This window comes from Epinephelus lanceolatus, chromosome 4 (assembly GCF_041903045.1).
Source record: "Epinephelus lanceolatus isolate andai-2023 chromosome 4, ASM4190304v1, whole genome shotgun sequence".
NCBI lineage: Eukaryota > Metazoa > Chordata > Actinopteri > Perciformes > Serranidae > Epinephelus > Epinephelus lanceolatus.
The window spans coordinates 38,735,947-38,762,856 of record NC_135737.1 but is presented as its reverse complement, the minus strand read 5'-3'; the positions used below and the strand labels follow the sequence as shown (position 1 = coordinate 38,762,856).

The 26,910-nt window shown below is 40.0% G+C and overlaps 1 protein-coding gene and 1 long non-coding RNA gene across 2 annotated transcripts; both read left to right on the top strand.

Annotated features, from left to right (window-relative positions):
- Nucleotides 1-881: 881 nt before the first annotated feature.
- On the top strand, nt 882-2,030 carry LOC117260240 (uncharacterized). The gene is made up of 4 exons (XR_004501904.2): nt 882-1,039; nt 1,312-1,416; nt 1,560-1,670; nt 1,852-2,030. It is a non-coding gene; the product is annotated as an uncharacterized LOC117260240 (long non-coding RNA).
- A 5,184-nt stretch (nt 2,031-7,214) lies between these two features.
- Nucleotides 7,215-26,303, top strand: samsn1a (SAM domain, SH3 domain and nuclear localisation signals 1a). The gene is made up of 15 exons (XM_033630390.2): nt 7,215-7,276; nt 8,841-9,020; nt 9,376-9,422; nt 10,354-10,394; nt 11,664-11,747; nt 12,344-12,438; nt 14,081-14,204; nt 14,925-15,355; nt 20,430-20,510; nt 21,173-21,301; nt 21,916-22,033; nt 22,217-22,368; nt 22,477-22,689; nt 23,069-23,216; nt 25,482-26,303. The coding sequence occupies exons 1-15, from the start codon at nt 7,253-7,255 to the stop codon at nt 25,634-25,636; spliced, it is 2,022 nt and encodes a 673-aa protein (XP_033486281.1). The 5' UTR covers nt 7,215-7,252; the 3' UTR covers nt 25,637-26,303.
- The last annotated feature ends 607 nt before the right edge of the window (nt 26,304-26,910 follow it).

Sequence of the window (26,910 nt, the reverse complement as noted above, 5' to 3'; positions counted from 1 at the left end):
TGGGTGAACTGAATACATTTTCACATTTTCTAAATTAAGCCTTATGATATGGTCATGATGGTATTATTAAGTTAACATTTTCACACTACATCCAGTGCAGGGAAACACATACAGCAGAACACAGTATACATAGCCTTAATCGTTTTTCAGTGAGTTTTATCAAGGTTTGATAATTACTGTTAATTAATTCACCTAATTGTGATCACGGTGAGGGTGAGTTCATGCACGTCAATTTCACATCTCTCATCATACAGCTACACACGCTACAACTTTTGGTAGGGTAATGACCAACCCACTGTTTCAAAGGGTTACCATTTACCTGTCAGAGTGTCTAAATTGAACAGGCTGGAACACACACGCTGAACAACGTCCACTTTTCCAAAGCCTTTACACCACACACTATAATTTAGCTGTATGAGAATAATAAAGGGCAGCAGGCCCAGAAAATCAAAACAGGTTTACAAACAATTACGTATTGTTGTCCTGTAGTGGGAAGGGTGCTGTCCAAGTAGTTGGATGTGCCTGTACAAAATTATGCTGTATATAATTATACTAAATGAATGCCTCAAGTGACTCAACAGAGCCAAACTATGCCATGGAAAACTACAGATTGGCCTGCTTTTAAATTTGTGACATGACCTGATATAATATGATACAGTCTTAAACTGATGTCAGACGTGAAGGTAATCTCAGAAATCCAGAGTTTACAAACCTCATCATAAATAACCTACAGGAAAGGGTTAAAAGCAGCATCAACTAATCTTCCTGCAACACATCACCTGGCTTATCAGCAAAAGTATGAAGCAGACTCAATAAGTCTTTGTTTATTTTCGTTTCGTTTTCTCCCCGGGACAATAGAGTTGAAAGGAACATTTACTGGAATATCACAGACAAGGAAGTGCTCGACTCAGTTCCAGTTTGATATGTGGGTGTGTGGGACAGTATATAAGGTGCCAGTGTGGGAGGTTTTTCCACATGCCATCTGACAACATGAAGGTCCTGCTTCTTGTGACGCTGCTCCTGCTGTGTAGCACTCAAGGTGAGGGAATTGCCGTTTTTTTCCCACATTATTTTTACTAAATCAAAGGTGAAACTGAAGTAATACTTTTGTAACTTTAGCCATAAAGGAACCATTCGATTGGATCACTGTGATCTTGTCAATGGACTTTTCTTTCCTCAGCAATTTAATGTCTGTGTTAATGAAAGGCTCTCCAGTATTCCCACTGACTAAACATTGATGTCACCTTTATAACATCTTAAGATTATAGTGAAAACCCTGTGTCAATCCTGATGACTTTTATCTTTCATCAGTGCTCACACTCAGATGCTACACCTGTGACAGTAACCCTGACTGCAAGACAGAGACAGAATGCCCAGAATCATCTCAGTACTGCATGACAAGTTTTTCCACTGATGGTAAGCAGGACTCATTGTGCTGCATTCATGTCGCTTTCTCTTATGTACATGTTTCAAAATGTGTGTTCAGCCATAATACATACCACAGTGACAGAGGGATGGTTCAGTCATTGCAGTTTGTTTTTTGTTTGTTTGATTTTCAGGCGAGACCATATCTCGAACTTGTGAGGACCTGTGTAACACTGGGGATCCCTGCTGCAGTACCGACCTTTGCGACCCTCAGGATCCAGTGCCTGCAAACAGCACATAAGAAGGTAATCACTCATATGTGAATCTGACGGAAGATGATTTTAATGTGACTACCCTGTCTTTGATTTGTCTTGCTTTTATTTTCAATGAAATCTACAATATTGAATTACAGTATGACAGTCTTTCTCAAACTGTGCAACACACTGGTGGTCACAGCCTTTTTTTTTTTTTTTTTTTTTTTTACAGCTGGAGGCGGGGCGACCACACGCACACAAACACACTCTTAATCCCTTCCTGATGTCACTTAGTGGGTCACTGCAACAGCCTACTGCTATGTGGGTCGCTCTCTGTGTCTGTTGCCATGTAAAGTTGGACTCCCTTGTCTGTTTGCAATGCAAAAAGAATAAATCTGTTAATTGATCCCATGAATTTGTTTCAGCTGTCTTTTGTTATAGGTGAGACTGAATGAAAAGTCTCTTGTGTAAAGATTTAATTAAAAGGCTCATTCAGTTTTTCACAGGCAGCCTGCCCATGTGATTCCCACACAGGTTCAAAAACGAAGTGTGGCTCACATGTGCTGACTTCCTCATGACTTTCTATTGGGTCATCACGCCGTTCAACTGATTGACAGTTGTTTGGAGGTAATGTACATAGAAACGTACACAATGCAGGTTTTAAAATATTTAAAAAAGTAATATAGGAAGACGAAAAGGCAGTCAACATGTTTGTCAACAGTTAGTTGCCTAGTACAAGTGTTATTCATCAAGGGGTACATTAAACCGGTAAATAATTTGCAGTACGCCAATTATCCAAGTTGAAACACCCATGTTATGACACACACTGAACAAACTGGCATTTGGACCAGTCAGGCTAAAGTCTAGGTAGATAGCTCTGGTCTATTAAAATGACGTCACCCGTTGTTTGTCAACTGACAGTAAACTTGAGTTTGGCAATTTGGCCGTCATCGTGACCAAATTTGGAGGAGAGGGTGGGGCTGTGAAGGAGCACAGGGTGGATGTGATTCACAGACTGTTGCAATGCCTTGCAGACAACCACATTTGTCACTCAAGACGGCCCTGAATTATGTGTAACTTTAAGCCTCAATGAAATTTAAAAGAGTGGGTTCTATAAAGATTCACATCATGCTGAATGGGAAAAGTCGGTATCCAGACCAGAACCGTCTTTTGTACCAGGCTGTGAACATGTTTATTTCTGCTGTAAAGTTGGACATTTTAACATGAGGTGTGTGGGGATTGACCAGCAAGACTTAAATGGCCATTGGAGGAACTGCATTTTGTAGCACCTCCATTTTTCAGCCCTGGAGGTTGCTGCTTGCTCCTTATAAGTCCAGCTGTGTCAACTCAAGTGGGTTTAAGGGGCCAAGATGGATTGAAAGTGGGAACCATGTGATCAATCATCCTGGCGGCCTTACACTAACCCACATTTATGTGCATTTATGCAAGCTAATGAGCGATGCATAAACAAACACCCAACCTTACTCAGTGCTGAAGGCATGTTAGATCTTTTATTTATCATTACCTTTTCATCACTGAGCCAAATTTTCAATTGTTCCAGGTCACGATTATCTTAAGTGCTATATTGTAGACAACTGGACTTACTTGAGCTGGACTTGCCTACAATACAGCACTTAAGATCAAATTTTCGATTGTTCCTCTTTACGACAATAAAACACACTGATGAATTTCCCCCATGAGTCGTACACAAACATGTTGCACGTACCTGTGGCTGGCGTGTGAATCTTGCCTGGCAGCATTCACTTACTCCAACCTGTTTTCAGAGAAAAAGATGCCATGTCACACCCTGTTACGGTCACGCACAGTACCTGGCAGTCTGGATCCATGCCCAGAATCAAAAGAGACTGATGGCTCGACATGGAGCTCAGGATAGTGCACAATTAGATATTTACTACAGAGGAGGTATCTGGGAATATGCTCATTAATTGGGCCACTTTATAAAGACTCTTTAACCATGCAAAGTGGGCTGACCTTAATGGGAAAGTGATTATGAATTTATTTATTCCTGATATTTCTGTGATCATTAAAACTCCTTCACGGGACTCCGTGTTCCATTTAAATGTGTTTCCTGTTGTTTCCTGTTGCTCAAATAACACACAGTCATTCAGGTCATGAACACTCTTATTATACAACAATGAACAGACTAAACTGAATGAACTGCAGTGATTCAAAACACTTCACAGCGTCACAGATCATTCCACTTATAGCAAATCATAGTGTCACATCAGCATAAAAATATAGGTCATAAGTGTTAATCTCTCCGGCTGTTCTGTCTTTACATTAGAGCAGCTCAGATAACAGACGTTGATGATTGGTGGTGGTGGATTACTAGATCGCAACCTTTGCACTTAATGTGCTGCTCGTTAATACACACATATTGTAATTTGCCCAAACGATACACAGATTGACCTAGTGATTACGAGCTAAATGTCTTCAGATTAAAATAAATAAATAAAATCACTGCATGCAAAACATTTTAATTTGTTACATCACTTTTGGGGGACTCGCCCCAAACCAAAGATGTAACAGCTTTCCATCATCTAGGGGAATTGTTTTGATTTCTGAGGAAGTCTGTTATGTTGCACAAAGCCACATTCAGAACACGGGGGAAAGTCATCTGCTGCCCACACAGGAAATAGCTGTGACTGACAATGCGAGAATAGGTTTACCTCATGCTCAGTCTGTTTTGTTGTTTTAATATCAAAATCAATACAGATTATTTTGTTTTGTTTTGTGTTAATGTTTAATCTGTAAATATAAAAGGCCATCCCTAAATACAAAAAATGTGAACTCATAAAACAGTTTTGCAAATATAAAACGCAGCTGCAAATACACAAATTCTACAAATAAAAAAATCTGGGAATTTATTTGATCAATTTACAAATAAATAAAAAAAAAGGTGAATATTTTCAAATTTTTATTTGTGAATCTTAATTCTATGCTTGCCAATTGGCATTTTATGCACATCTTTTTTGTTTTTAATTTTGGGAGTTTGGGTGTGTATTTGCCGATTTGTTACATTAACGTTAGCAAAATATATTTATACAACTCTTTTTTTGTATTTGTGGAAGGTGTTTATATTTACAGATTCATATACAGCAGTCAAACTGCTCACACAAGTAATGCTTAAACTAATCTATCTCCATAAAGACAGCATTTTTATTAGCCAGCTACCATCAATCATCACAGAGTTTCAAATCAAAATGTAGCTGATTCCTTTGTCTATTAACCATGTGGCATATTTCCAGTATCTCCATCTAACTGCTAACAACCTCCAGATGTTTTAGATGAGTGCAGGTCAAGAGAGCAGACATTTTGATATTACATTTTTGTTTCTGTGACCTTCAAATGACCAGAAAATAAAGAACTAACGAATGTATAGAATGAATTATTATACCCTATATAGTGGACTCAACGTATCCCACAATGCACCGTGAAAAGTAGCGTACAACCCAACCCTATGGCTGCGACCTAGCTTGCTAACATTAGCTAGCGTTATTAGCCGTACTCTGTACAGTGACTGTTAAGAGATCATTTGCCGATTTATTTTTATCTCTTCGGGGACCAACGACATCGAACTGACAGTTAATTATTTGGCAAAGAAACTGGTACACAAACTTCACATTAAGTTAAACATATATGACAGCTTACAGCACTGCTGCTGCTCTCTCTCCACTCCACTGTTCCTTTCGCGTAATGCATGATGGGATATATTGCTTAGTGAATTACAATCGGTTGTACGCTACTTTTCACGGTGCATTGTATTCGGACAGCACTACAAAATGGCGAGCTCACTGTATAGTGGACTATGTAGTGAGTAGTTAGTGATTTTGGACACTGCCCCATTTTGCAGATCGCGAGCGGGAACCGGATGTATGAAAAATCTGCATCCGGTTATTTGCACTAGCTAACTTTTTACATGAAATTCACAGTCCACAGTGCTGCCAACTCTCACGCATTGACCGTGAGACTCACGCAACTGACACTTTTCACACGCTCTCACGCCACATGTCCATTTTCTCACGCAGTGAAAACTAAATTCATAACTGATAACGTCGTGGCGTGAAAAGAGGATAGTGACAGCGCACGGACAGACAAGACAACAGCAAAACGCAGCAGCAGCAGCAGCAGCAGCAGAACTGTGTTATTCGGGTCATCAGGGGGAAAGCAAGAAATATACAGATATCTATTATATTGTAATTTATTCCCATGCATGCTGCTCCGAGTAGTCTCAGTCAGCGTCTCTTCCTCCTCTCATGCCGTGCGCACACAGGCAGGAGTGAGTGAGTTACTATGGTTACGGGAATGCTCTGTGTCTCTGTCGCTTTCTCACGATTCCCAAAAATAGATTTTTAGGTTGGCATGCCTATGTGTAGCGGTAGCCAGCAGGTACAGTGCTGTGCGTAAAACCTCACTCCCCGACACATTAAGATGCGCACTAGCGACAGGCACTCGGGGCCATGGATTTTAGTCTGGATTATGTATGTAACTACCTCAATGCTGAAATCTAGTAATATAATTTTACATTTTTGGTTAACATTATACATGGTTGCTCTTTCTTGTCTTAATCCAAGAGGTTAGGTGGTGTAGAAATGCAGGAAATTTGTTTTAAATTACATGTTTTTGAGCAAATCTCACTCTAAGCTGAAGTCAAAAGTTGGCAGCCCTGCAGTCCAAGTGTTCCCTACCTGACTCCAGTAGTGCACCTGAGAGGTATTTATAATTTACTATTTCCATTTAATTTGAGTAAGTCAATTTTATGTTACTTTCTACCTTTTATTCTACATTTTTCAGAGGAAATCATCATAATAGGCCTATGTTTCACATGAAAAACACTTGAAACGTTCATTAAATACATTTAAAGAGTAAATCAGCATGGTTAGCTCTACACAAAAGCAGTGTCTAAAAGGGCCTCTCAGTCCAAACAATGATTACATTAAAGTTTTTGTATCACAAAATTATTAGTTATTATTATTTCTTACCCCACTGGATTAAACTACTAGTATATCAAGTAGTAAAAACAGTATTTGTGGGTATGAGCATTTTTTTTTTTCCAAATTCTAATTCCACCATCTACACCAGTTAAATCCATTAATGCACCAGTATTAACAATCTAATAATGTCATATATGTCAAATAATAATCATGGGATATATTTTCACAATATTTTTGTTTTGATGCATATTGACATTTTGACTGTGATTGATTATGGAGTATTTTTGCATTATTGGTCTGGTACCTTAAATAAAGGTTACAATAAGTAAAGGATATAATACACCACCGTGTGTAGCTTAAAAAGAGCATGGCTGCCGCACCAAGCTTCCCTGCTAAAAACAAAAATAAATCAGATTCAAAACAGAGACTCACACTGTTGCTCGACCAATGGTGGGTCTGTTGTCAAGAGTGAGTCCTGCTTCAGCTGGTAGAAATAATGGTGGTCCATCTATTGGATTAGTGGAGGGATTTCACTGTGGTATTAATCTGAGAAGACAGCAGGCGACCCAGGCTGGGCTCACGCTGAGCTGTTGTGTCTCTCAGTCTCTGGCTGTCACTCAGATTGCTGTTTCACCTCCATTAGACGCACCGACACGAACAGGAGACCTCTCAGCCAACATGAACCTTTTCTGCTTCTCGCTGGTAAGAGAGACTCATTTTAAATATCTGCATCTATCTAACAAGCTGTGTGTGAGTAGCTGAGGGGAAAGAAAACTTTTTCAATACATGAGATAGCTGTAAATCATGGCATGCTGTGAAAGCAGTCAAGTGTTGGAAAATATGTACAAGGTTGTTATAACAGTGTTTCAGCCTCATATTATATTTCTTGCTTGTAGCCCAATCAATAACCCATTGACTGCAAATTATTAGAAATATCCTGATATTGAGTTGCTCCTTTTGCACAATCCAAATCTAAACTATCTCAAAATGTAAAAAAAACCTCTGAATTCATCTGCTTTTCATTGTATTTACCATCCATTTACTATGCAACAAGGGTGTGATACAATAGTACTGTAACGTTTGTGTACTTTAACGCTGTAGTTTCTGTATTAGTTTATGCGTGTATGACACTAGAGGAGAAAGCAGAAAGAAAGTACTGCTTAGTGAAGTTACCAGGGTAAAGACAAGTGTGTGGTGGCAGCATACGCACATGCCCCACTCGCACATATGGTCCCTCAGATGCTGCTGCAGCTGTCAGCCTGCACGTGGGCACATGGGGCATGTATACAGACTATTCTCTTTGAACAGATGTTGGAGATGTTGACCAATAATCAGGATTATTGACAAGCAAACAGAGGCTTGAACTGTGATTGCACCGATTGTCCTCCCTGTTGCTGTTAGTCCACATCACGTGTACGATGGCATGTTGTACAAACTTAAACTTAGTCATAAAATATTTAAAAAAAAAAAATTAAATCATGTAGTAAGAACACAAAGAAGAGTAAATGATACTGTAAACAACGTAAGTGGGTGACATTAACATACACACAAAGAGACAGGAAAACTGATTACATCCATGAATGTGAGTATTTCTGTGTGTCAGATCTTTTAGTTTCTATAAATTCAGGCAAAACTGAAAACAATGCAGATTACATGGACATATTATGAGAGTTAAAACCTAAAGAGGTGGATCTTATCAATCAAAACACCTTTCTGCGTTGCTCCCAAAAATGTCAGTCTGCCTAGTAAAGTGATAAGATGTAACCATACAGACAAGACGAGAAATTGGTTATACATTCCTAGAAGGAATCCAAACAAGCTGCACACATTTTAATCCACACTGAAATCTGTGCTGAGGAATTTCAATCCTCCCCTACATCCATGGTTGACAAGCAAATTTTAAAAGAGCTTTGGCACAGCATTGGCAGCATATCCCTACATTCATATTAAATCCTCATGACTCTAATTGTGTTGCTTTGCATCTGTTTGCAATGCAACAAAGATTTATATGGGTTGTCTTGCAAATTTCTTTACGTTTTCTGAGTTTTAGGCTTTCTAAACTTGAAACTGATGTGTTGCATGGCATTTCAAAGTGTGTAACCTAAAAATCCTGCATGATATGTGCACACTATGTGCTTCATCAAAAGTACTAATCAGACTTAATCCAACAGGATAGATGAAATCCATTCATATGTCAAAAATGCTGCCAAAGTTCAACTGTCTAACAGCTGCACGTCTGTCTGTCTGTCTGTCCACATGGCATCAGGAGGGGTCCATGGACAGCCTGTATGAGGCAGTGCAGAGCTCAAGTGATGGCCCACCGCCGCCCATCCCCAGCCGCTCCTCCAGCCGCACATGCAGCCGATCCTGCAGCCGCTCCTGCAGCCCAGCGGTCCTGCTGGATGACAGCACAAAGTGGCGAGGCTCTGGGAGATCTATTTCTATGGTGAGAGGGATGCATACTGTGCATCCACACACATGCACGTCTTACAGATTGTGAACGGTGGAGCCATGTGAACGATCATGACCAGGTTGTACGGGGTCACTTCTCTGAGGAATTGGGACTTTTGGACTTCCACCCACCAGATTGAACCTGCAAAATAAAGCTGATTATGAAATGATGAACAGGGCCAGTTGACAGCTGCTGCGGCTGAAGCAGGGCAATTCAAAATTTTGGATTCAAGCTTTTCATGTAAATTAAATGTCACTGAGTAATGATTTATTTATCAGATCTATTTGAATGTGACAGAAAACAGCATATTTTTTATATGGATTGTTTATTAATGTCTGTTTTCTTTCAGGAGATGCCTCCAGTGCCGGGGACCAACTCTAATAAAAAGAAAAGAAGGTGAGCTCACCACAAAGTTAGACATAAACATCCATCATCAAATCACATTGATTTTAGCTCACAGGTAAATTTGTTTTATATTGTGTCATTTGCTCCTTTACTAACCATGTTATTCTGCTGTAAATAGATGATACAATTTAATTAAAAACAATGTAATCCTGCCAGGAATACAGGCTTCTACTGTATAACCTTCTTTCTATTTCCTTTTGTTGGATGTGCGTGCAGAGAAGATCTGCCATGCAAGTGAAAGGGCTTTCACATAGAGTAATAACATGGCTTGAAAGGCTCCCTGTTTATTTTCACTGAGGGTTAATACTGTAAATCCTTCCTGCAGCAGAGCAGACAGGCTTCAGAAGCGCTCCTCACCTCCTCTTATCTTTAGTTTATTTGGTCTGGTCTATACAGGGCTGTGTCTTAAGAAGAGGGATTGGCAGCCCATTAGATGCAATTGAAAAACAAGCTTTGTATGTATTGTTTAGTTTGACTGGTAGTGATTGTTTTTTGAGAATCAGTGTCCTGCGGACTGTTGGGAAAGCAGAAGGCAGATTATAGCTTTGGGCTAGTTGGACTAAGCGGATTCAAGGCCCACCTACTTAGAGTCCCCTATCGCTACAACACCTTTACCCCCAGCTTTACTTTAAAAGAAACACAGCTATATGGTCACAGTGCAGTCTCTCGGCCTGTAGGAAGAGGAGATCACGCAGAGTACCTCTGCACAGTATCAGTCTACTTTCTCACAATGAGATATCAGTTTTTACTGTGGTGCTGTGCAATTCTCTGTGCTCTGTGGTTGTCTTTGTTATATTTTGCTGTCACTGTAAATTAGGAAGAACAATTATATCAGTTGGGTTGTTGTGGTTTGTTGTCAGACTTAGGGGCTAATCAGAGGCAACTGTGTAATGTGATATTTCTTTGTCAATTTTACCCTCAGAACACACATATCCAAATCTGCATCAGACAATGAAACGCTTGGTGAGTGCAAACAATTTCCTTTGTTTCATTAAGGCTACAGTTGGTAGCTTTAAGAAAATAATGTTGTGTCATATTTGCTGAAGCTGTCATTATATTCTGACAGACATGAGCCAGACAGTCTGTGAAATGAGTCATGTCCCTCCTCCTCTTGTTCCTAATGCTTCTAATGGCATTTGCTAGAATTGGTTGTGGCGCACTGTAAACAACCAATCAGAGCTGAGGAGTGTCTGACACAGCTGTCAATCATGTCAGCCACTTGACTTAACTGTAACTGTTAAACGAGGCAGCGGTGGTCACATCTGAATCCAGATTTTGTTACTGCACTGGCTATTTCATCAAATGTTTCCAGAAACATATTTTAGTGTACTGTTTAGCTGTAAAATGAGAAAGAAAGTTTACCCAGCTGCCATGTTGGATACAGTCTACCAAAGCGCCAAGCACTGCCTATCAGCTGGACCAACCTTCTCAATTTACAGCTAAACAGTACACTAAAATATGTATCTGAAAACATTTGAACTAAGAAATAGGCAATGTAGTTTGACCACAGCTCCAACACATTCTCGCTCCGACCTCATCACATATCAACGTTTGGTTGTGGACACTTCCACGTTCAGATACGACGTGAAAGGTACCCTGGGTGTGTTGGTTGTTGACGTTCTGGGCCACCTTAACTTTCGTTCTTGTCCCACCGCGTTTCCTCCTAGCACTGTTGAGTGCCGGTAAACTATAATGGCGATCGGCCGTTAAAGGACGGCTTTTTTCGTCAGTGTCTGACGCTGCAAGTCACTGCGAAGGCACTGGATTTTGAGGACTTCGAAGTGAGACGGGTTGGCAGTTTATGAGCTATAATTAACAAGATTGACAGCTGCGTTAGGGACTCCTTGGCTCCTATTGGTTGTTTTCGGTCACTTATGATAAAGCCATTAGAAGCACTACAAGGCAAGTGATGATTTCACCAAATTTGATTATTATTTATTTTATTTTATTTAACTAAAGTCACCAACTGTAGCTTAAATGCTGGATTAATTTTATCACTTGCATTGTATAATTAGTTTTTAACTGTAACTGAACATACTGGCCATGACATTTATATTCACCTGTATCATAAAACTTAAGGAAGACTGCATTAAAATTATTAAAAGCTTTGAAGCTTACAAGCCTTACTGTCCGTGACTCAGAAAACAATTTCATTCAGTGTCTCTGTGGCCTCCCCCTGCGACCTTTTGCTTAAAATCCTCACTGTTTGTGATTTGTCTCCCTTCATGGCAGATAACCCCGACTGTAATACTACAGTTTGGCAGCCCGCCAAGAGCCGAGAAGATTTAGTCCACATCGCCAACAATCACAATGAAGGTAAATAGGAAATAAATAGGTTAAGCTCATCTATATGCCAACGCTCATTTGGACTCTCAGCATGACGTCTGAAGACATGAGCTGGGTTTTTCAACCAGTTCACCAAAAATGCATGTGTCCAGGCCTGCACTGATCATACATGATATTAAAACAAAGCAGCGGTAGGCCTTTTCTAACTGCTGGGATTTGCACTGTGGAGTAAAAATTCTAAAGGTGGTGACATTTCACAACAAATCACACAACTCTGATCAGTTACAGTGAAGTTTTAAAGAATAAGTTCATATTTGTACAAAATGAGGACTGTGGATTTTGTCCCCCGTCACCTCCACTAAGGTACATTAATAAAGGATTGTTTAATGTCCAGTATGAACAGAAGGAGTAACTACAGCATGCAAAACCTGTTTAAATGTTTATATTGACACCAAATTATTGTTTTAAAACAGACTTAAAATTTGTGAACCTGTCCTTTAATTCCTAGACGTAGAGGAAATACATGAATAAATCAGTGTCCTGTGTAACCTCTTGCTGGTTTTTCCAATGGTTTTCCAGTGTTTCACTAACCTGATGATTTATTGCTATATTTTGTGTCCCTCTAGAGATGAGGAAGACAAAACACAGAACAGAAACCAAAGAAGGGAAAGGAGCTCATCATTGTGGCACAAAGAAAAAGGAGAAACCACACTCAAACCAGGTAATAATAAGAAGCTCAATGTTATGTTACATTTTAACAAATATTTAAATGCTCTGTGCACTTGTTATTAATGGCGCAGGTGTGGGTAAGACAGAAATATAATTAAGAGCTGAATGGAACAGTTAATAGGTCGGCAGTTATGAGGGCCTGGCCAGCAGCCACAAAGAGCATTAGCTCCTTTTGTCCTTCTGTTAACGCACATGCTCACACTCCTTTATACATCCACAGTACTTTTAGTTATACAGCACTACATATAACCATTGTCTGATGCATCTGTGTCGAACTGAAGTTTGAGCTGCAGCGAAACAGACCTGTTGCTGCAGGAGACGTGAGCAGGTTTGGTGCAGACTCATGGTCACATGGCACACATGGCCCTTTTTGTGTCAACTTAGGAGTTTCAAGCTGCCACCTCCTTGTGACATCCATAGAGCCTCTGGTGGCCTAAATGGCACAATCATTTAACGCAAATGCTGATTGGGTTTTAATACAGTGCAGATGGTCCAAAGAGGGTAGTGCCCTCTGTGTAATCTCTGGTCCACATGGCAGAGAGAGATGTGAAAACAAGAGAGGAGGACTGTTTGTATGTGTGTGCGTGTGTGTGTGTGTGTGTTTTGGGTGGGGAGGGCTTAGAGGCCTCATGCCAGGTCACCCAGTGCCCATTCTGACTAATGCCCATCATAGTGAGAAGCAAACAAAACAGAGCTTGCCAGTAGTGGATCAGGAGCAGCTCTCAGTGCCGCACAATGTGGCTTTGCAGCTAAAGTGACCAGTGACCCAAATGACAAGTGGCAGAAGATGTTGTGTCTATCTTCCCTTTTTATAACATCCCCCCTCCCCCAGGAAAAACAGCCTTGGTAGTGGCTCAGCGAGGCTACAATTTGTTGCTGTAGTGCTCATGTTAACCCGTCAAGCAAGTATATAGTTCACCAAGGCTATTAAATAAATGCTGGGACACGGTGTTTGACCCAAAAGGAGCTATGCACATACAATGAAACTTGAGCTGTGATGTTTAGAGGTTTACAGACGGTACTAGAAATAAAAGATGGTGTCTGTTCAGGTGCTTTTCGACAGGCTTGGCTTGACAGAGCTTTATGGGTTCGCTCAAATAAATGGTGGCCAATACACGACAGAATGTTTTCAGATAGAAAGCAATTTTAAGGTCTTTTAATTAAGACCTTTTCATCAATTTCAGAATTGTATTTTACCACTCATATCTATAATTCTTTCGAACCCAAGGTTGACTGCTTGGTTATAAACTAAAGTAGTGGACATATCAAACTTCAGACCTGATGATAGATATGTTAAGGGATCACCAAACCTTTGGGGAATGTGGACATCTATACCAAATTTTATGGCATCAATAGTCCATCCGATAGATGTTGAGACATTTCACTAAGAAACAAAAATGTCAGCCTCATGGTAGGGCTAGACAACAACTCAAAGGTTCACCAAAGTCAGTAGGACTCATCCTCTAGGGACCATGAATGTCTGTACTGAAATTGCTATGCCTCGAAATCAGAGCTGTGCTACATGAGAGCACGGAGATGACACTCTTTTTTTTCATATTTGTGAATTGTTTTTTGAGCAACTGTCGGACTTGAAGTAGGCCTACTCATATGGACTGTATGTGTCATCTTTCCAGAATGTCCATGTTAACGGGGTGGCGACAGAGTCCAAGCCTGCTGTGAAAAGAAACCAAAAAACTGGGAAGAAACCAGGTGGAAAGAGTGGGAAGGAGGGGTCAAAGAAAAGTCACAACTCCACAGGTGAGACAGCTTCCTATGACGACAGCTACTGTCTCCCTAAGCCTTAGATTTAACTGTCCTGTCTGACCTCTCTTGTGCCTGTATGACTCAGTGACTAAACCGGACTCGTGCTTACAGTAGAGGAACAGGCTCATGCAGCATTTGTCAGAATGAAGCAACTCTAGTTCATGACTTTTTTGCTCTGATGAATTATGAATTATACTTCTGCTTTTAAGTGTTGCAACAGCTTCAGTGTAGGTGCCTGTGGAGTCCCTGCAGTATAGGTACGCAGAGGACTGCATCTGTTCAGAATACACAGAGGGGTTACAGAGGCAAAAGGCAAACCACAAGAAGTCTAACTGGTCTGTTCAGCCACCTATATATTCTCTCCTACTCTCTTTCCGGTGCTGCTTCAATCTGTTGAGTGGTCTCACAGATGGTCTCCTTCATTTAATAGTAATATATTTCTTTACTGTCTCTATTGTTGGTGTGTTGTGATTAAATGTTGAAAGAGACATGGCAGTATTTCTTGGCGTGACTGCATAAACCTGCCAAGTAGTTTTGTGGTGGTGTTAGGACACTTAGTAGGGAAGGCATATGCAGAACTATGAATCACTCTGCACTGTTGTAATGAATGGGTTTGCTGCAGCAACACCGACATGATGCAGAAGTCTGATTCCAGTTTAAGAATCAACATCCGGTCGGTTTTTCATTTACATTTTCTTCCATCTCCTCTCTCAGTGCACCCCCCATCATGCGCTATGAGCCCACCCATGGGACCCCACTATCTGGATGTGCCATACAGATCAGACAGGAGACCTTACCTGGGCAAAGCCTCCACCCTCCCTGCTCAGGAGAACACAACCCCGGGCCGATTCACAGACGTAGCCACCCTCCCTGGTGGAGCGACGCCCACCCACACCCACCACCAGCGCTGGAGCAACCCAGGTGACAGCAGTCCCGCCTGGGGGAACATCCAGCACACCTGCCGCAGGCCGCTCACAGAGTATCGCGCGTACTCCCATGACTTCAGCACGTCCCCTGCTAAGGAGTGGGAGGGGAGACAGCAGCAGGTGCCGGCCCCCAATGACAGCTTGACAAAGGACTGTAAACCCCAGATTCCCCCAAAGGTGCCGCGATCTATCACAGATGTGGATCTATCAGAACCAAATGTGAGTTTCTGCTGGTCGTTCTGTGCTTTTGAAACCAGTAGTTAGTCCTTGAAAGTGATCTGAGCATGCTCTGAGTCACTGCTATAAAGAAACTGATGCACATTTACACCTCAGAACTGCTTATAATAACTTCAGTTTCACAGTGCGAGTCACCAAGCAGCTCTAATGAAGCTTAAAGTAGCCTCACCTTTTCTTGTGATGCACTTGTTGCACTCATATACTGATGCAGTGTGCCTGAATGGCACCACAGCAGATTGGTATCATAATTTAACCTCTTAAACATACAGACTCAGTGGCAGGTCTATGTTTTGGGGTCATCTGAAGGACAAATTTTGAGGAACCAGTTGGTATTTAATTTCTAAATGAATCTTAGTCTCTCCCATTGGGATTCTTTCATTTGGCCTAGTTGCTGTTCAATACATCAAGTTCAATGGTCACGCAATGCTAATACCACAATAGAGCAGATTGACCTCAAAGGTCAATGTCTTTGCGTGTACTTGACATCTCTCTGCGTAAGACCTCTGCTGATGCCCAGAGAGCACGTGCAGTGTGAGCCGGCGTGACACAAAGAATTTAAAGCTTAACATCACTTGGGAGAAAATTATCTACGATGAACGGATGATCTGGTGTAGAGATTACAAAATCCCTATGGATCTGTAGTGTCATTGATTCTTAGAGGTAATATGTCATTTCAGTGGACATGAAGCCTCTTAAGATTATAGAGGATATGGTGTAGAGGTTAAGACCTCTCTTTGCACTCCCTCTTTAAAGGGAAACTTACATAGAGCAAGCCTGTATAACTTAATACATGTTATTCCTATGTTCTAAGACAGTCCAAAACTATTAGTAAATATGAGCAGCTTTCCCTAATCCAAAACCTAGAATGCTGAAACTCAAATTTGTGATGTCATCAGTTATAAAGTCTGTAGCCACTCCATAGACAATGAATGGTGAAAGATGTTCTAGATGACATTGAGAGCATCCAGGGGGATGATCTGAGTACAACAGTGCATTTTCTGCTTAACATCTAAGAATATTACAATAGAATTAAGCTGTTTGGGTATAAAACATAGACTGTATATAAAAATGGATGACACATCTCCACTTACCCCTGCTGGTCAGAAGTGAAGCTAAAATATGAGTGCTGTGTCTTGCTCATTCGGAGTCTGCGTAGTAGCGACCTCCCTGGTATCAAGTTTCCCGCCCATACACCAATCTCAAGCTGTGCCACTGAATGTGAGCCCACTGACTGGCACACACAGTTGTCCACCATGTTGCAAAATCCCCATTTTATAGCCTTAATTTACTTGTTATATGATGCCCATCAAGTGTCACCTCTAGCACAAACAGGACACGTTGTGCTGCAGCATTTCAACAGAAGACCACACAAAGATATCACTACTTTTACTTAAAGATCTGTACTCCTTCCAGCTATGTATTAGCCCAAAATCATGCGTGGACACCCACTTATTAAACTTGAATTGTCACCAAAGAGACAAGACAATTTTTAGAGCTACAGCCTGCCAGGCAATATCTTTTTGCCATTGTCGGGATTGTTGGTCATATAGCTTGGGGTATTTCTTGACTCTCAACAACAAGTCTTTACTCATCTTTTTTTTGACACACATGAGAGTCAGCTAGAGTTTTTATTTATACATACATGGTGAGGGGAGGTGTCGAGCTGCTATGGGGGCCAGTGTGTACAAGCAGAGAATGTATGGGGGAAAAATGTAATTCAGGGGTGATGAGGCTGTAAATAGGGCAGTGGTGTAAAGTCTCATGCCACAACATGCTCTCACTCCGACCTCGTCACATATCAACGTTTGGTCATGGACTTTCCACGTCCAAATATGACATGCCTGTTACATGCATTGTCTTCTTTCAAAATACACTTCCGTTTTCACAGGAAATTTAATGTTTACGTACAGTCTCTTTCAAAATAAACGCACTACGTCGGTACAACACCGCAATGCTTTTTTCCTTCAACAACAAATACACATGGTTAGGTTTAGGGACAAAGAGCAGGGTTTGGGCTTTAGAATCTTACAAGGTAAACACAACACTCTCCCAGGTGAACGTCTGTCCTTGTTAGACGCATCCACCACCAGTTACACCCACCCTACTCAAACTTTTGCTGCCTTAACTTTCGGTTTTGTTCATGTCAAAGGACAGCTTTTTTCTTTGGCATCTGACGCTGCAAGTCACTGCCCAAATGCCAGATGTTGACGACTTTGGAGTGACACTGGGCTGCATGCTAAAGTGCCACCAGTGTGGTGTTGTACATTGAAAATAATGAGTGGCAGCTGTTTTGACGCACAGTGTTGTTGCTGGTGTATTCTCGTCTTTACTCTTCTGGTTTCTGGCTTTAAGAGAGAGTATCTTATATTCACAAATATTGATTGCACTTTTCTAAGCCATGGTAATAACATATTGGAATTCTCGTAGCTCTTCTACCAGTCGTACAAGTCCATTTTCTCTGCTCCCTTTTAAATGTACCTTTTGGCCCGTACCATATGCTCATTTTTCAATGGTATAAGATTCTAAACATACCATAATTTTACAATTTACTATGTTGTATTTTAGAAAATCATGTCAAAAATGTATTTAAAAATGAATCAAATGAATGATTCTGGCCAAAATTCAGAGGATCTTCCCTAACAGTGCTTTAAAATATTTCAGCAAAGATCAGGTGACTTTTTTAAAATGGTAGATGTCTAATTTTGAACTCTCCAGAAGAACAACTGCCTCTCCAGGGAGTCAAGAGCCTCTGAAGTAATAGATTAGAAGCCTTAATCTGGATTAACAGGAGTTTACGGCTGATTGCAGGCAGTGGGATTAGGCAACGGTTTTGTCTGTAGAATTCCCTTTTCTGCAACTGACCGATTGAAACCCCCCCAACAATGTAAACACAGCGGCATATCCCCACATGGCTGCACCACAGCTATGACTAACAGTAATGTGGGATGCTGTGGAGTCAAACTGATTCTTGGATCCAGCGGGGGAGGCTGTGTTTTGTTAGAAGGTTACTGGTGGTTATTACTGATTTTCAACCTTTGCCAAATACAATGATCTGCTGTAGACACATCTCATTGTCACGCCTTGTTGCTTCTAAGACGTAAAATAAAATATATTCACTTCCATACTGAGAGCAGAGATGAACAGGAAAGTGTTTCGACACAACTGAGTTGCCACTTTCAGCTGTTCCTCTGTCATACGTCAGCACTTCCTCAAAAGAATTCACCCCACATTAAGAAATGACCACATAGAATAGTTGCTCCAGCATCATTTACCAAAATCAAGTTCCCCATTGCTATTAAAAGGATTTTTTGAGGAATATTCAAGCATTTTTTCATTTTCATGTCGTCCATTTTATTAATGAAATTAAGTTTAATAGAATAATTTTATAGTTTGTGGATGTCAGCCATAACTCACTCCAGTGGTTTTTAACTGAGTTATACTTTGCTGACATTACAGCCCAACTCTGAGCAGATCAACCACAGTAATGCAACACAGTAGGCAGATTCAACAGAAGCTCATCCTCCCCAGAATATCTCAGATCTCATGAAAAACAAATACCACAATTATAAAACCTAAACGCAGTTGTTCCTGGAAGTGGTTCTCAATGTTTTCGTCGAGCGGGCCACTAAATGCAAACTCAAGCACTTGTATTTTTCCCCTTTCAAAGCGATACTGTGAAGAGAGACACTGTGTCAATTGCCTCACATCCTGTGTGTTGTAAGGAAGTGGGCCAGCCAGCCCATCAGACAGACAGCCTCGGTGTTAGTTAACACTTCACTGTCAGGAGAGCGGGTGGAAGACAAGAGAAGAGCAAGGACTAAGATTTGACAATAACCTTAAAACAGGAAAAAATGCTACAGCGAACGGCATCCAATGTGTCAGACAAAACAAAGAGCATGAAGCCAAAGGTAGGTGTAAATCAAATATGAGTCAGTGAGGCAAGATGTGATATTTATTGGGAAGATGTTCAAATGTCACTTTTGACATGGTCACTACAGAAATTACCTATGTACAGGTCAGCTATAAGTGTAGACGAGTTGTAGCTGATTTAATGTATAACACCATTTAGATAAACACTAAAATCTGAAAATGGAAAAGTTTTATTTGTAAAGAATGACTAGTTGACAGAAGTGTGATGTTTTTCTTCAAATACAATAAGCTAAATTTCCCAAGTGAATCTGTATAATGTAAAATAGACAAACAATGGCAATAAAATCTAAACAATATAAAAGCACAATAATACAATTAGGATGAAGAACATTGCTTTAAAATTCAATTCTGCCGCTGCATTTGCAGACAGTGGAGTAAAGTGTTGGCCTGTCAGGCGACGCTGCATTAAATCAATCCACAGAGGGCTGTCTAGGAGTACGCAGCTCATATTTAACCAGGATTTCCAGGGATTACTCATTTATATAATTATTTTTGGAGATGATGGGGAGTTGGGAGAGATTATAATGACTTTTAGTTTTATGAAAAAAATGAAAAAAAGGGGAGGAAAGAATTAAAACTGAGCCAGAAAAACGCAAATGTGAGTACATGTTGCTGGCGCTGTGAGGACACAGCAGTTTAATTCATGTGTTCATTTTGAATACTGGGTGCAGCTGTATAAAGACCACGATTCCCTCTGCTGCCATATGAGTTGCTACATGATTTAATACATGACCACAAATGCACCACATATGTTACCACCTCTCATTTCGAAGCACTCTCAGAACAGACCGAATATTAGCCACATATACTGACATCTATAGAGTGTAGGTGCCTTTGCTTTTATGAGCAAAAAATTAGGAACACTTTCCTTTAAGAGACAGTATATAAAGTAGATACAGACAGTTAGATCCACTGGAGAGCTTCAGTCATATTTCATTAGTGAAATCCACTTGGGTCACAAAGTGAAGATGCTGCGGGTTTTTGAGTCTTGAGACATCTGGGACGAGGACTCACATGTGCAATTACTTAATGTTATGTAATACTGTTAAACCTCTCGCTACACAAAGCATTTGTGCCAGTTGTCTGTATGACATCCTTTGTCTTTGTCCTCTAATCCTCCCCGCAGCGCTCTACCAGCTTCGGCAGGTTTGAGGGTCTCAGACATCACTCGTCACCAGCCAAACCAGAGGAGAATGGAACAACTATGGTGTGTAGATTTGTTTTTACTTCATTTTTATGAGCATTACAGCAAAACAGATGTCACACAGTAGCAGGATTAGTGACATATGTGTGACATGACATGAATGTGACATACCCAAGTGGTTTGACAGAAACATTTACATTGAGGAAATTTCCCTTTTGCACAGCCATAGTGCTGTGGTGTGTTTTGTATTAAAAAATGGGACATTGGAAACAAGGTTCATGCTGGGGAAAGCCCTTTGCTGCACAGGAAGTGATGCATTTTCTGAATTGTTTGGACAAAAAACTAGTGGATGAAAGAAGTATGAGGAGCCAAGGTCACAGTAGCACTGTCAGGGGCGTACAGTAGGTGTCATTTCAAAACTCGGGTACACATATGAAAGTGGGGATTTGCGGTCCTCTCCCAGGAAATCTTGAGCATCAACCCCTAAATTTCCTGCATTCTGGTTTTTATGCATTCGTTTTTGTCTTTCCTGCATCAGTTCATAATAGAAATGTCTTTCATTTTGTCAAAAAAAAGTCATCAGCTACTTTCATGTTTTTAATGGGAGGGGGGTGCAGAGGACACTCCCCCCTCATTAAAAACATGAAAGTAGCTGATGACCCCCCCCCCCCGAAATCTACACCTATGACTACTGTATATGTACTAAACCAGCTGTCTTTACACAGCTCACAGAGGAATGTGAGACTTTGGACCCACATAAATCAGCTGGACTTGGGAAGAAGATGAAGGCGATCTCACTGACCATGCGCAGAAAAATGGGCAAAAAACATGCAAAGTCTTTTTCTGAGGAGACGGTGAGTCACTGGAAAATATGGAAATATGCACACACATACTCAAGCATACCCCACTTTTTATTTAATTACCATCAGGTACAAGCTTTTGATCATTCAGAGGGTACAAATTACTAGTTTATGTGCATCAATCAACAATATGTGAGCACAACTTATTTAAAAAAATCCCTTGATACCTGTCATATCCAGTAAAAGTCCAAACCCCATCAACAATGACCTCAGTAACATCAAGCGTGTGATGTTTTTCTCAAGAGCTTTATCACTTTCATCACTTATAAACCCACATCCTCAAATACAACGCTCTTGCTGGCAATATTTGAATGACGCACTTTGCTCTGACCTACAGCGAAAAGCGCTTCCTTGCAGTTTTCTGTTTTACTGTAATACAGATGAGCGATAACATGAGTTGCTTTCCAACTCTCACAACCTACTTCTCTACCTGAGGCTGTTTTAGTTTCTTTGCTGTCTTTCACTTTCACGTAGACTTACTCGATCAGTTAGCTGGAGTTTGTACACTTTTATGCATTTAGTCTGTGATGGATTGGGGATTATAAAACTGTCTGTATTCTATGACATTTTTTTTAAATCAAAACTGTATATCTCCTCTATTTTTCAAGGGTGATGACACAGACAAAGACCCAGAGGCAGAGACAGAGAGCAGCCCACAAACTGAGAAAACCCCTGCAAAGTCAAGCAACTCCTTAGAGAGTCTTTACAGTGGCCAGAGCTCCTCTAGTAAGTATCTGCACACAATGCAAAGAGTGCCCCAGTTGTTTTAGCTCCACATAGTGAATACATTTGCAGGGTTATATAACTAATTCCACAAACTGTCAGCTGATCCCAGTGCACAAACCAGTGCAGGTCAGGACAGCCATAACTGTGTAATCATACTGTGTTGTGTTGTGTTTGTGGGTTCAGGTGGTGTGACAAGTGAGTCTAATGGTTCAGGTCAGCGAGACAGTCTGAGGCTGGAGGAGGACGGCTCCTATCAGGGACAGTTCTGCGGCAGAGCTCGCGTCCACACAGACTTTGTTCCCAGCCCGTATGACACAGATTCCCTCAAACTCAAGGTAAGATACAGCACTGTGCTATGCTGTGAAGTGACAAGGCTCTGCTGTCAATGATTATTAATAAGTTAATAAATCATCCTGATTCTATATCGCTATATTTTTTCCTAGGTTGGCGACATCATCAACATCATCAGTAAGCCTCCAATGGGCATCTGGACAGGCTTGCTAAACAACAAAGTCGGCAACTTCAAGTTCATCTATGTAGATGTTTTGGTGGAGAAAGAGGAAGAAGAGGAAGCACCTAAAATTAGACAACAGAAGCTGTGCAAGAGACCTCGACCTAAAACACTGCTGGAGTTACTGGAGCGACTGAACCTCGAGGTGAGGACGGGATCTCACCTGGGATTGCTTACTTGATTTAGTCTGGTCGCGTGTCAGAGGTTCCTCAGATAGTTAAAATCATAACAGGAAAACATAAGTTCACTCTTCTGTTTGGCTTCTTGCTTATTAAGTATAAACACCTGAAAGACATCTTGTTAAAGTTCAGCTACCATGAAACGTTGGCGTACTTTCATATCTTAACCTCAAAGATGTGTAAAGGTAAAATACCTCTGTGGCCACCAATTTGAAACTTGTTCCATACATGTGAAAACACCTTCTACAGCACATCTGAAACTCGATATGTGGAGACTTAAGAGATGAAAGGTGAATGTGTACACCGTGTGGGTTGATGGTAATGAAAACTCCTTTGTTGTTGCAGGAGTACGCCTCTGCCTTGCTGCTAAATGGCTACCAAACGGTGGAGGACCTATTGCACCTGCAAGAGAAACACCTGATAGAGCTGAACGTCAAAGACCCCGAGCACAGACGCAAACTTCTCACTGCTGCTGAATACCGCTACACAGAAGGTGAGCAACATTACAAGCAATGACCAACAATTGTATCACTAACATTTAACCACACTTAATTTTACAGACTGATAATTACTGTTTACTGAAAGAGTGACACGTCAGCTAAGAAGTGTAGCTAATTTTCAGTGGAAGATGAACTCTGAGATCCCAACCAAGATAACAAAGACCAAATAGACAAAGCTGGAATTAAAATAACCACTAACTAAACCAGCACATCCAAATGTTCCTCTAAAACAAAGGCTCACTGTCTGACCAAATCGTTCCTTATTGAAGAGGATGAGGGCCACATGTGAAAAACTAATTGGAGTTCCAAGTTTAAGTTTGAGTTCCAAAGTTTATAAAGTCAGTATTCCGACTTTAAACTGAGGCTGTGTCCGAAACTATCATGGCATTTAAAACAGTATGTGAAATTTTTTAACATCTCCAATACATTAGTATGAAACCAATAGTATGTGAGCTGCATACTATTACAGTATGACAGCACTGGACACTAATATCCCACAATGCAATACTGCAGACGAGAGCATCCGTAACAGACAGTGACCATGACAGCTCTGTAACAACAATAATATTTTAATTTAAGTGGATCTATAAGATTCACTTTGCCAGGTGTAATATATTTTTTAAAAAAAATTTAATTTCCTGTTGAGGCGACGTCGGCATGGTCGTCATCCAGTAAGGAGGCTTGCAGGAAGTGACCTGAAAATTACAGCTCAGTGCATCGAAAAGATATATACTTTTGGTTATGTACATGAAAGTATGTTGAACGATAGTGCACATGTAGTGTATGTAATGCATTGTATGCCATTTTGGACGCAGCATCAGAATTCTATCATTCTATGTGGCACTAATTATCTTCCATACTTCAAAGTAGTTTCAAAGCTGACACATAAACCAAACAACGCATGAGCTGTAGCACGTACTGCCAAAGCTACTTTACTGAGCTGCCAAGTTACAGACACCACAATATTTAAGGTATGTGTGGCATGTGGTGTTAAAGGTGCAAAACCCAAAGTATGATGCAGGGTGGATGCCAGCTGTAGGGAGGGAGAAACATGGTGTTAACGCCGTCCAACTTCTTACCAGCAGTGATTATGTTTACGTTCTCTGAGTAAATCATCTCTCTGTATGGATGGCAAAGCATTTTTCAGCAGTCATCAATCAGTAAAAGTAGTAAAGTCATTGTGACAGCAGGTGGTAATTAGGTTATCAGGTTTGATAACCATTAAATGTGACACTCCTGTGTGAGTTGACGCACTTCAAAATTTGGTTATCAGCCAATCAGAAATGAGTAGTCGACACTGTCCTGTGACAGATGTCATTTCACAAAAAGCTTTTATGACTTAAGTGGCATTCAAACAGCAAGAGAAGCCAATGTAAAGACACTAAAATGAACATCCTGTATCTGTAAAGTACTTGATGCTGTTGCTTATTACCACTTGGTTGGAAATTATTAGAAAAATGCATATCTGTTGGAGAGTAAATAAAAGTGCTCAGTCTTTTGAATGTAAAATAGCAGGTGAAAGCTGAGGCATTTGTGCCACACGTAACAGAAATACATCCTGCACACTCTGAGAGGCTTATCAGTGACTTCCTGTTACTCAGATAGAAAGTGCTTAATGGAGCAGAAGGTGTTCCTGTAATCTGATGTCTTGAAGCAGAAAGCAGATTACCGCCCTGTGAATGAAAACAAAACTACTTTCCAGTGTGAAGAAGGAACAACATCCAGCGGCGAGTTCTGTTCTCGCTGCTTTTGTTTCACTGCATGTGCAGAGAAGGCCAAATTATCCTCAGTGTAAATGTACTGTTCGGGGTGTTCAGTGTGACTAAACAGATGGCAGCGGCCACAGCATGACCCTGCCAAGCTTATTGACTCACATGAGATGCCAGTAATTTAATCAAGCTAAATTCCATTAGGTTAGTGGTTTGGCAACCTGGGCCGGAAGATTAGACGCTTTCATCGGTGAACTAGAAATATTAAAGAATGGTGGAATATTTTTACTCAGTGAGAGTGGAAAATAAAAGTCAAAGAGGACATTTGAGATGTTGTATCTACAAAAAAAGACTTTTAATCTATCTATATTGCTATCACATATATAAATCATTTAAATATCAAAGAGAACCCGCCTTACACATTTGAATACGAGTTACTTTCCACTGACTGAAGCACTTGGCACGGGTTATATCTTTTCTAATGTGGTTGGAAACAGAAGCTTGTAATATTATGACATTTGACTGATTCCATTTTCTCTGTGGCCGCAGGTGATGATGTCAAGGATGCGGAGGAGCACAAATCCTCCCACAGTCTACAGGAAGAAGACAGCGACTGTCCCAGAGACTCGGGCTGCTTCATCCCATCTGAATGTTCAGACAGCAAAGACGACGTAGAGCAGATCACAGATGCTGTGGACTCATAACGTGATCACCTGTCAGATGGATACTTTGACGTTTGGAATTCAGTGTTGGGTTTTTTCTTATGACTTGTTGTTTCTACAATTATTCCTTTTATTTTTTCAAAATGTCATGTGGATATCCCTTGTTACAACAAGCTAGTAAAAGCTTTTTAAAAGTGTAATAGGAAGAACAACCACTATTCTGAATGTCATCTTATCCATGTGTCACTTCATCAAAATAATAATCACGTTGTAAGTTTTGAGTTTATTTTATGTTGTTGAAAAAGTGACATTTCATTGATTAAATGTCACGTGTATTTATTGCATTCTCAATCATTTAGTGTTTTTCTCTCCAATATAAAGCCTTTATTTATCACATCTGCGTCATTTTCACCTGTCTCATCAAATCTATTCTCAATTCAACATCCAGTGTATTTTTTTTTTCTCTCCCTGTAAATGAAGTGATGTTGAAGGGATGTTTTGGAGATGTAGTGTCTGGGTTTGAACAGCACATATTCAGATCTTGCCTATATAATGTATACTGTACAGGAAAACATGTATGTTATTTTCTGAATGTTTGTTTGTGAATGAGTGTATGTGTGTGTGAGAGAGAGAGAGCCTGCGAGTGAACTCATGCAAAAGTCAGCATTCAACTGTTTGTGAATAAAATTAAAGAAAACCAATTAAAATATGATGTTTTTTTGTTAATCAGACTTATTTATTTAATCCTCCACTACAGTGCCTGAATGATACATGAAATATGATAATTAGAAAAATAAATTAGATTGTATTCATTTATTTATATTTTATGAATTTTTAATTGGAATAATTTGTTTTGACCAGGTTTTTGCACCAGCTTCTTCTTTTTTTTAATTAGTTACACTTTTTTTAAAATTTACTTTTCTACTTTAATTATTAATTTAAGTAAATAATTAAAAAAAAATAATAAGAATCATTTGATTTAACCATATTTTTGTGTCACTATTTTTTATTTAGTTCGACTTTTTTCATTTTAAATTTTCTACTCAAATTTTGTCCATTTATTTATTTATTTATTTATTTTTTAATTAATATTGAATTAAAATAATTATTTTTAACTGGGTTTTTGTGTCAGCTTTTTTTTATTACTTACACTTGTGTTTAGTTTCACTTTTTTATTTAACTTTTTCTACTTAAATGTTATTTATTCTTTTGTCTTTTTATTAATATTTAATTAGAATAATTTGTGTTAACCAGATTTTCGCGTCCGCATTTTTTTTAGTTATGTACACTTTTTTTTTAATTTTAACTACTTAAAT

Bases quoted from the DNA above. Each gene is read 5' to 3' on its own strand.
- samsn1a (XM_033630390.2), top strand. From the start codon at position 7,253: ATGAACCTTTTCTGCTTCTCGCTG. The intron at 22,369-22,476 runs GTAAGATACAGC...ATTTTTTCCTAG, and splicing joins CAGATTCCCTCAAACTCAAG to GTTGGCGACATCATCAACAT. The intron at 23,217-25,481 runs GTGAGCAACATT...CTGTGGCCGCAG, and splicing joins TGAATACCGCTACACAGAAG to GTGATGATGTCAAGGATGCG.